Raw genomic sequence first — 11,773 nt, 5'->3', positions numbered from 1 at the left:
TATTTTTAAGTTGCATTTTTCCAAAATTTTCATTTGTTTGGAAACTTGATCCAGTTTTTCATTCATCAGATGTCATAATTATGTTTCATTTTAGTTTATTTCAGGATTTAATTACCAACAACCACGACGACAGCAACTAAATACTAATTAATTACTTACTGAATTAATTTTTAATTACTAATTAAAAAATAATTACTGCAATGAGGAATATACTGGGACAGAAATGTTGGTTGTGGAAGTCTCCCAATTTCAGTAGTAGATTGTTGTCACAGATTTTCACACTAGAGTTTGTGCGTGCGGAATTCTGTTGTACGGCGATGCGAAAAGGGGCAGGATGAAACAAGATGGTTAGACATTTAAAAAAGCGAGTGATTGATCCATGTTTTAAATCCCTGTCCAGAGATGTCATGTTTGGATCTTCGATTGGTCTCACGCAATCATGTGATGCGATTTCGCAGATTCACCAAGCCTAAACTTTCCAATGCAGCGAACTGTGAAACTTGTCGCACGAGCTTGCGTTTCTGGACGCATTCGCGTGCGTATGAATGGAAGTTTATGGGGAGAAAAGTGCAGTGTGACCGCAGCTTAACCGAGGCACAAGTTGCAAAGGCTCCGCCCTCTCCTGGAAAGTGGGAGGGATCAGCAGCTCATTTGCATTTAAAGATGCACTTGCATGCAAAAAGGGACATTTAAAGCAGATTATAAATGATCTTTAAGGCATTTTGATGAGATTTACATCTTGTGCAAAGATAATAATAGGACCAATTAAAATAACAGCAAATATAAACAATAGTTAGTTTTCCAAAATGTTTTGACTGTCATGGAAAGGAGGAAAAAGAACATTTAAATTCACCCCTGTCTGTAATGAATGACTTTAATCAGCAATATTTGCTCATTAAATCTCCTCTAGTCATGAGCTAAAGATTAGCTTTCTAATGTGTCTTCTTTCTCTCTCGGTTTCAGGTTTTGTAGAGCGCTGGATTCGGACTGAATACAGGACGAGGACGCAGCAGAGCCATCACCATGAGCATTTGACAAATACCCGGTAATTCAACTCTCTGTTCTCTGCGTGTTTGTTTCATTTAGCACTCTTGTTTCGCAGTCCTTCAGCAATTGAAAGCGTTTGCTCTGCTGTTTTGCAGTTTGTTTGTGTGATGAATTGGTGAATTAGAGCTATTAGGAGTAGACTGCAGTTTGCCAGTGCCGTAAAGTCAAATATACTCATCGCAACACCTGTTACTATGAAATGCACACACAAACACAGAGACAGATACTAATGACTTCACAACACCTGTTCACACTCGGGACACGCATCCCTCTCTGCACCTGCTTGTTGTGTTTGGTGTGTAGGCAAATGTTGATGGCAGGGCAGTGTTTTGATAGCCAGGCCAGCAGTCATTGTTTATCGACGTCGCTTAGTCTATGTTGTTCTTTGGAAGTGGTTTACAGTTACGGTTACATCACTTCACTAGAGTATTAGATTAACAATACATCACAACTAAACAAGACTCTGTGTGTATGTGTGTGTTTCAGAGGTGAAGAACATGTTGAGTGGCGGTTCTTTTGTAATCGCTCAATGATATTAATTATAAATGAAGCACTTGAAATGTATTGTTAATTAATTAGAACCAAAATGTATATTAACAGAGTGGCAAAAACACATAATGTTGGGGTAAATCAGAGCTAGTGTAGTTTATTACAGCGCGATGTCGGCAATTTGTAACTTTTTGATTTAATGGCTAATTCGTATCAATTCGTGCGATCTAATTCTTACGATTTGCTCATCACCCAATGACGCTTGGGTTTAGGGGTGGAGTTGGGTGCCACGCCTCCTTTATAAAATGGTATAATTTCGTACGACTGAACTCATGTGAATGTGTATGAAATAGTACAAATAATCGGACAAAACATAAAATACTTACGTTTTCGTGTGAGATCAGGCTGTTTATTATAGGTATAGTGTGAATTTGTGTTTGTTTTTGTATAATTGATTTTACTTTTAATATTGGTTAGTTTTGTTTTTTTCTTAATTTTTATTATACATTAATTTATTTGATAATTCATTTATGCTGAATCACATTTAATTTTTGCTATATTTTTTTAAAGTTTTAAGCTTAAGCTTTTTGTATTATCCATTGTTATTCATTTTAGCAAAAATGTCCATAGTTTTATTTTCTAAATTGTTGTTGTTGTCATTATCATTCCTTTATTCATTCATTCATTCACTCATTCGTCATATTCCTTCGGCTTAGTCCCTGATTTTTCAGGGATCACAAGGGTTGTCACAATACTGGAATTCGGTGTCAATTGATACTGAGATTTTAAAAACATCCATTTCCCACTAACATTTTAGCGCTCTTGAGCACGTTCTTAAACAGGGACACAGGAGTGTTTTAAAGCTGTGATTCATCAGCGAATCGCTCGTGTGTCCGCTTATAGACAAACCAGCTGATCGACGTGACTTTGAAACATTCCAGTGTCCCTGTATCTGTTGTTACACTCAGTAAACTGCGGTGAGTTCGGTGAACTGATGACCTTCGCGGCCAATCACAGTCATTTCTTTTGAGCATGTGAACACAATGGCAAATCAGCGCTGTTTGAGAAGGTGCTCAGTAGCACTCAAATGTCAGCGGGAAATGGATGTTTTTTAAAGTTTCAGTATCAATTAGTACCAAATTCCAGTATCGTGACAACCCTAGTGGTCACTACAGTGAAATGAACCACCAACTACTCTGCCATATGTTTTACACAGCGGATGCTCGTCCATTATTATTATTATTAATAACAACAGCAACAATAGTTTGCACATTAAAAGAACTAGCTAGTTACATCACGGTCTGGTGCAATATGGCTGCCGTCGCGTCATCGTGGTTGATGCTGCACACTGGTGGTGGACGAGGAGATTTCCCCCAATGTGTAATGCGCTTTGGGTGTCTAGAAAAACCAGACCCCCTAGTTTTTTTTGCGATTCCATGATCGCTGAATCCAACACAAAATCAACAAAAAGTCAAATTTTTTTGCGATCCTGCAAAATTCTTAACTTAAACGCAAATTAATTACAAAAATAATAAATAATCTAAATAATCTCATAAATAAATCGTAAATAATCTCATAAAACATCCAATTCTAAACCATTTAATAAAATTATATTTATTTCAGTTTGCAATTAATTGTTTTACATGGCTTCTAGACGTTGCATACACAGCGCACGCGAGTAACCACTGAGCACTCAGCATCAACAGGGAACGAATGAAATCAAGTTAGTGCACTGAGGTATGCAGCAATGTTGTAAGGATGTCCAGTCGCTGATGGAAAAAAAAAAAGTTTTTATTTTAAACAAGCACATTTATGGTAGTGAAAATGCGAAATCTTCACCTCTTCCTTCATAATTCTATGTGACTGGAAGTGAACACGCACACACTTGCATTTCAGAAGCTCACTGGCGCCATCTTGTGCAACTAGCCCATTTCCAATGGCTCTGTCAAATACTGACGTCATAGCTGATAAACCATTAAATCCCCTTAAAATATATATATATATTTCAGATTTTTGACTTAATCATCAGTTACTTGTTGCATTAGGTCTTACTTTGTGTCCCGTGCTTAGTCCCGAAATTGCTGCTTGCAGTTATATTACCTATATATTGAGTTTTGTGTTTAAGAATGGTGAATCCTGACCTCATCTTTGTGTTTGTGTGCAGGAGGCCACACAGGCAAGCAGATGAGGATGAGGATGGTGAATGAGCTCTGATGGTTTGCTAAATATGGACGTCCCCAATGGCCAGCCCAGCGTCTCCACCCTCACGGCTCCGGCCTCAGAGGTACAGCACATACACTCATTAGCGTGTGGTTAGGCCTGTCACAATAATCAATAAATCGACTTATCGTGCATTACTTGGAGATTACCATAACAATTTTGCCAATGCAATATATTCAGTGATCCCTCGTTATAGCACAGTTCACTTTTTGCGGCCTCGCAGTTTCGCGGGTTTTTTTTTTTTTGTGTAATTTGACATGCTATTTTTCTACAGTGCATTGTGTTTTGCATGCTGATTAGCTGTAGGCCATTGTCAATCAGTCTCCTCCATGCCGTGTCTCCTGTACAGTACAAATTGTGTTCAGCTTGCCGAATTTACATAAATCTTCTATCGCTAGCAGTGTGACTCTGAAGTGCTGTCCTGTATGTTTGCAAGTTTTCTCTCCACAATGTCGACGAAACGTCCTGCACTGTCTAAGGCACCTGCATTAGCACACAAAATACAGAGGAAGATGCTAAACATCGCACAAAAAGTTGAACCGCTGGGCATGCTAAAGAAGGTAGAAGTTATGTGGCTGCAGAGTGTCATTACGGAATAAATAAATGAGAATGTTCTTTGAGAGTGTTTAAACAAGAGAGAAAAGTGTGAAAATGTTAATGTCTGTCTGAGAAATGTGTGTAGTGAGGGCTTTTACAGCCTCAAAACTAGAAATGCACCGATGTATCGACCAACAATCGGTATCGGTCGATATAAACCTTTTTGTTCGCCATTGGCAGATTGTTTAAAAACCTCCCATGATCAGTGCCGATATATCCTCTCAATCAAATTGCGTGGGGAATGTGATGCGCTGTGTGTAATGATGTCTCATGTGAAATTACTTTTAAGTAGGTCTAGGAATGGTCACCGAAACTCTGTACTTTATCGGTATCGGTACTAAATTATAAAAGACCGAAGTATTGAGAAGCTCTGACTTTACCGGTTCTGCTAACGGTACTGGAGAATTATTGCTGAATAAACATTACTTACAGTAGCATAATTTAACTGACCAATCTTTTCTAATTCGCGATATTCGTCTCACATGAGAAATGCTCGTGTTTTCGCAGTGGAGGCTCGCGCTAAGCGCACACACATAGCTCGCGACACAGACTCGCATGCACGCACAGCTTGTTAGCTTGCGGAGAGAACCAAACGGGTTATATTTCCCGAGTGAACTGCGACAATGCCCGTTGCAACAAATGCAACAAGTTGCTTTCTTGTATAAGCAGAAACGCACGCATTCTGGCTAAGCATCTTTCAAAAGTGTATTAACTGCAGAAAGACAAATTAGAAGTTTTCTTCTTCTAATTCAACTGCCTAGCTAAAGGTACATCATCCACATAATTATGCTGGATTGTATGCTGCTTCCGAAACCACATGCTTTCATACTATACAGTACGCTAAAATAAATATGCGAGCCGAGTAGAATGTCCGAATTCATAGAATGTGAAAATCAGTATGCAAGAAGTACCCAGATGACCTAGTACTTCCGACGAGATTCTGAAGTGCGCATCCCATGCATGCTGCACTATCCCATGATGCCTCGCGAGAGAATTCATGAATGGGGGAATCCATGAATGGGGTAAAGCAACGTAACTGACGCAGATATGTCACGTGACCATGACAAAATGTAGTACGTTCGAATTCCATTCATACTGCTCACATTCATACTGTACAGAACGTACTTTTGTAACGACCGAGTAGTACGTTTAAATTCAAATGCAGTACCTACTGAGTAGTAGGCGATTTCGGACACGGCCTATGTGTCTTCTTGGGTAAAGTCTAGATTGGATACGCGGCCGGAAGTACGATATTCACATTATTTTAGCAGCATTTTTTTATGACGATGTATAACAATAATTAATATTTTTACAGTAGTGTGACGGTAGGGGTATGGTTGGGGTGGGAGTAGGTGTTAAAAAATACAAATTGATTGGGTAATTTAATAGATAACATAAATAATACTCAGTCCAACTTCTGTTTTTACATTACTGTGATGGTTGGGTTTAGGGTTGGGGTGGGGGTAGACGTTAATAAAATACAATCAATGGGAAATTTCATAAATAATATAAATAAACCTCGCTAACTTCCGGCCGCATCCATATCCGATCTAGCAACAACCGTCTTCTTGTAAGGTGTTCTTTTAAATGATGCAATTAACTGATTCTAACTGTCAGAATATTTCTATGGCAACAAGCTAACTGACTAGGCGTTATCTTATGGTTTCTAAATATTAATATTAAGTGGATGATCCAGCACAAGTTGTGTTAATAGGAATTAATAAAATAGAAAAAAATGATAAAGTCTTTAATTTTACAGTTTTTTTTTATGTGTTAATGCTAATTTGAACAACATGTTCTGTTTATGAGACCATTCTCTGTGAAACTACTGTTCAATTAGAGAAAATAAAGTTTTATTTGTAGTGTGTTCAGAGTGATTATTGCAATTATTATGGGTAATTAATTTCGTATAAAATGCAGAGCCATTAAACTATCGGTATCGACATTGGTATCGGCAGCTAGCACTCTAAACAATCGGCTATTGGTATCAACTGATAAATTTACTATCAGTGCATCTCTACATAAAACATCTATAATAATCGTAAAAACTAAAGCTGAATACTTCCCGGATTTTGCCTGTTGCGGTTTATTTTTAGATTGTAAATTCCGCGATAAACGAGGGACCACTGTATTTATAAATTCACAAATAACGTTAAAGCTATTTTACAATGACATTTACGTTTCACCTCGGCGTCACCGACGTTGAAGTTTATAATTGGGCATTTACTTAATAGGACATTTAATAGTATATTTAACAGGACATTTACATTTTAACATCAAATTATGGAAGCTAAATAACCTTAAGAATGATGCATATTTTAAAGTGTTTATGGCTATTTGCATTATTATGCTGATATATAATCACTATATGATCAGTGGCATAAAATGATCTCAAAATGACGAAAATATCGCTTATCAGAACACTTTCTTTGACAATATTTTGCGCAACAAAAATCCCTTATCGTGACAGGCCAATGTGTGGTTTACAGTGTTTTCAGATGACTTAGTGTGTCTTTGCTCATCATCTCTATCCAGAAGAGCAGCAGCTCTGAGTCTCTCAGTGAGAAGGGAACATCGGAGCTCAAGAGTTTTGATGCTGTGGTTTTCGACGTGCTGAAGGTCACGCCAGAGGAATATGCAGTAAGTTCAGCTTCAGACTGTGCTGGAAGCTTTTTGTGTTTGCAAAATAGTTTTTTCCCTACAGATTAAAGGCTGATTTATACTTCTGTGTCAAGTGCACGCGTATGCTCCGGCGCAGCCTACGCGTGGTCGCATAGCCCTCGCCGCTGACGCGCACCTCTCAAAAAATGTAACTACACGTCATAACGACGCGTAGAGCAAGCACTTTGATTTGTCGGTTTGGTAGTGCTGACAAGTGTGGGCGGGACTGAGAGCCGTGCGTGCCCGATTAAGTGATTGAATGTTTTGTGTTTACCTTATGATTAAAGTTGTTGCACCTCCGCCGTTACCCACCTCTGAATGAGCGAGTTTGAGCTACTTCTACATTAAGGTAGCGTTCAGAAAAACAAAACACCACTGAAGAAACTTGACACAGAGGAACATAACCGCACTGCCAGCTAGCGCTTCTGAAGTGTTATTGCAGAGCAACACGAACAGCACGTCTATGAGTATAAATGCACGACTGATCTCTTGATGCAGAAGTATAAACTGCATAAGCTTAAGTTGAAAAATTGAACTGAAAATAATAAAACTTTCTAATTTCATTTTTTTTTTAAATTTATCCAATTGTTTGACACCAAAGATGAAATGTAGTAGTGTTATTTTAAACTACAACAATTATTTTATATAACAATTGGAACAATTTGTTAATTAATATTTACGGCTCAACCATAATATTTATTATTAATAATTATTATTATTATTTATTATTAAATTTAAATGCAGTGTTTATTATTATTATTATTATAAATTTTTATTATTATTTGTTGCTTTGCAAGTGTGTATCATTTAAATAAAATTTTTAAATATAAATATGACATAAATATTTTTTAAAAATCATTATAAAATAGTTTCACTCATAAGATTATTATAAGCAAATATTTTTTATTTTACATTAAAGTGTTATTGCAATAGTAATCCTTATTTTGTATTTTACATAAGGATAATAGCATATTTTTAACAATATTTTCTTGTTTATTATTTATTCTATAAAAGTATTTATAGCATATTACAGTACAAATATTTAAAAATTATACAAATTGTGTTCCTTTAATTTAGAAAAACTAGGGATTTCCCGATCAGGTTTTTCTGCCCTCAAATCAGAGTCTGAGTGATTTGATGTTGAGTATCTACCGATACCGAAACCTGATCCGATACTTCTATAATACATAAAAAAGAATAAAGAAAAGTGAAGAAAAAGATCCAGGATGTTCCTTATTTTTTATTTAATTCCCCTTATTTTAATATTCAACAACTCTGTTAACAAACAGAACACTCCCATGAGGCAGCTTGAACAATTAAGTAATAAATAACATAAATTATTCACTTTTGGACTTGCACGTGGTGCAACAGTAAATATAAAAAAAAAATTATAGAAAAACAAATAGCACCTCAACTTAAAATACCGGCAGGCAATCCCAAGTTTACATATCTCACAGTTTGCTATGGCAATGTTGTGGTCATAAACTTTATAGTACCTCCAGACCGCAGACAGACTTGCGTTTTCCGCTTCAAACTGCTTCCGTGTTCTACTTTGCTGGCATTTAACCAATAGCATCTCTGCAACAAAGTGATGTCATGCTCTATGCGTTGCTGTTTCTATGTGAAGTCAAGAAAGAGGTCTAACTCTGTGTCCCCACATAACTATAAATGTGTTAAAATATAATGAAAATATATATAAAATACATATAAATTTGAGTCCTAATCGGGAGGTAATGTCCATATCTAATAGAGTCTGAAACCGTGTGATCGGGCCCGATTTCTGATCACATGATCAGATCTGGACATGCCTAATAAATATAGTTTAATTCAATAAAATGTGTGTGAACGTATGTTTATGAGCTTTTACTACTACTAATAATAATAGTAGTTATTCGTATTAAATACTTTGTGTGAATAAATAAATGTTTTCCTCAAATGTGATAATGATGTTCTAAAAAAAACTTGTTGGCTTGGGTTTGCATGAAGGGCAGTAAATATTAGCTTCATTTTCTTTTTTTGTGCACTGTGCCTTTGTTCTCTCCTCTCCTCGGGATGTTAGTTCAGACCGAGAGCTGTAAATACTTCAGCACATCTTTAGGAATAATTGATGATGATTTGGCGATGCTCCCTAGAGTTTAAATTAAACACCAGAATGCAAGAAAGGTTATCAGACTCTCCTCTCTCTGGTAATTCAAGCACTCAGCTTCAGCTGGACTCTTTTTCTGAACCTGAGGGAATAAAACACTGACTCACACTCACTTTAATCAAGCAACAGTCTGAGGCCAATCACTCACTGTGGAGAACCGACTTAACTAGCAGTTTATTTCTCCCTCAAGTCCACTCAAGCAAAGGGTCTCCTGCACCATTTTAATTTTGTCCATTTATGACCAGTTTGTTCACACCATGCCCTATTCAACACACGATAATAGCTATTTTATTCACATTAACCACCCTTGATGGTGACGCACAAAGTTTCCATTTTAGAAACAAAAACATAAACTACTGACAATGATCACCTCGGATGCTAAATTAAGTGTTTTATGTAAAGGATAAAGTACATCCAGGCTGTTGTGATCGCAGAATAAGGCCCGACAGGCTTATCGGCAGACTCAAAGCTGTTGTTTAAGACTGAAGGGGTTTTATTCTTGCGAAAACAACCACCTGGATGTACTTTATCCTGCTTATTATATAGCTAATTGCCTCAAAACATATACATTAGATACAAAACATTCTTCTGAGCTGTAATAATGTAACAATAAACATATGTGTTTTAGTTAAAGGCAAAGCTGACAGAAACCGAACAGGCTGAATGGAGCATACACTATATTATTCAGTCACAAGATGGTGCCAAATTCTCAAAAACAGAATCATGACAGACAAGCATATAAATATGGATATGAACGTATTCACTGACAGTCAAGATGATTCGAAGTACCCGGATGAGCCTGTGTTATTAGTTTCAACGGTTGTTATCTGGAAATAACATAGCTTGGAATGTTATGACTGACCAATCTGAATCGAGTATTGCTGACAGAAGTGTAATAATCAGTCTCTCTCTCTCTCTCTCTCTCTCTCTCTCTCTCTCTCTCTCTCTCTCTCTCTCTCTCTCTCAATGTGCTGACCTGATTCTGCTTCTGCTTTTCCCCTCAATGTCTCTTTCTGGCTGCAGAGTTTCGTTCTGTACTTTATTTATTAATGACGCAACCCATTAACACACATCCAGCACATCTCCCAGTCTGAAGTTTGTTTTATTCATGTACGCTCGCCCTTCATGTTGACCCCACACACTCCTCATTCATATGCATGGAAAATGCCTGTGAATGATGACTGAGCGCTAGACAAAGGCTGTTTTATTATTCATGTGTCTGTTAGACAGTGTGTAGAGCATTAACACACACACACACACACACACACACACACACACAATGCCACGTCTTCATACACATACTTGACTGTAATTTATGATACAATTATGACACTATATACTGTATGACTGCAGGTTAACTATTTATGTATTGTCCACCCTGTAAACAACTCCTTAACTTTACTGATTTTGACTAATATTATTAAACTGCAATATAAAACTACACTACCTGACAAATGTCTTGTCGTTGATCCCAGTTGTAAGAGCAACAAATCTTGACTTCTAGTTGATCATTTGGAAAAGTGGCAGAAGGTAGATTTTTATGATGAATCATGTGGTGAACTGTATCCCAATCATCACAAATACTGCAGAAGACCTATTGGAACCAGCATGGACCCAAAATTCCCCTAGAAATCTGTCAAGTTCGGTGAAGGAAAAATCATGGTTTAGGGTTACATTCAGTATGGGGGCGTGCGGGAGATCTGCAGAGTGGATGGCAACATCAACAGCCTGAGGTATCTAGACATTTCTGCTGCCCATTACATTACAAAACACAGGAGAGGGCAAATTCTTTAGCAGAATAGCGCTCCTCATACTTAAGCCTCCACATCAAAGATCCTGAAAGCAAAAAATGTCAAGGTGCTCCAGGATTAGCCAGCCCAGTCACCAGACATAAACATTGTTGAGCATGTCTGGGGTAAGATGAAGGAGGAGGCATTGAAGATGAATCCAAAGAATCTTGATGAACTCTAGGAGGCCTGCAAGAGGGCTTTCTTTACCATTCCAGATGACTTTATTAATAAGTTATTTGAGTTGCAGAGATGTATGGATGCAGTCCTCCAAGCTCATGGGAGTCATACACAATATAAATTCTTTTTCCACTGCACCATGACCCTATATTCTATACTGTACATTATTTCTGTTAACAAGACTTTTTCTAAGCAAAATCAGACTTTACTGTCCTAATTAAAAAATTAAAAATCATGGCATGATCATATTTTATTTTGAAAATAAGCGTAATCTAGAGTCCTTTGTCTTTCATATAAGCCACTTCTGATACCAAATGATCAACTATAAGTTATTTGTTTGTTGTCCCTAAAATTTGGATAGGCGACAAGACTATAGGCGAGAAAAATATAGTTGACTATTTGTAAAATACAAACACTTTTTAATAAGATTTTTTTCTTTTTAAATATAACACTGATAATGAACAGTTACATTCTTTTTAAACAATCACAGCTTGTGTACTTACTCTTTAACTTGTGAAATTAACACATTTGTAAAAGTGACAACAATTATAGCACTATTGGAATTTATTGTGACCTAAATCACCAACAGTTATACATGTTATCAAATATCAGTAAATTAGCAATTTACTCTACTGAGTGAAGCCTG

The 11,773-nt window shown here is 36.9% G+C and overlaps 1 protein-coding gene across 2 annotated transcripts in view; it reads left to right on the top strand.

Annotated features, from left to right (window-relative positions):
* The window catches only part of ralgps2 (Ral GEF with PH domain and SH3 binding motif 2), a 218,037-nt gene that overhangs the window by 84,065 nt on the left and 122,199 nt on the right, over window positions 1-11,773 (top strand). For both annotated transcript variants that reach the window (XM_056480834.1, XM_056480833.1), the window contains exons 2-4: window positions 964-1,045; window positions 3,701-3,820; window positions 6,889-6,993. In XM_056480834.1, coding sequence (XP_056336809.1) covers window positions 3,740-3,820; window positions 6,889-6,993 — 186 coding nt within the window. In that variant the 5' untranslated portion in view covers window positions 964-1,045; window positions 3,701-3,739. The remainder of the gene's footprint in view (window positions 1-963; window positions 1,046-3,700; window positions 3,821-6,888; window positions 6,994-11,773) is intronic.

Source organism: Danio aesculapii, chromosome 20 (assembly GCF_903798145.1).
Source record: "Danio aesculapii chromosome 20, fDanAes4.1, whole genome shotgun sequence".
In the NCBI taxonomy this organism is placed as follows: Eukaryota; Metazoa; Chordata; class Actinopteri; order Cypriniformes; family Danionidae; genus Danio; species Danio aesculapii.
This window is presented reverse-complemented; position numbering and strand designations above follow the sequence as displayed.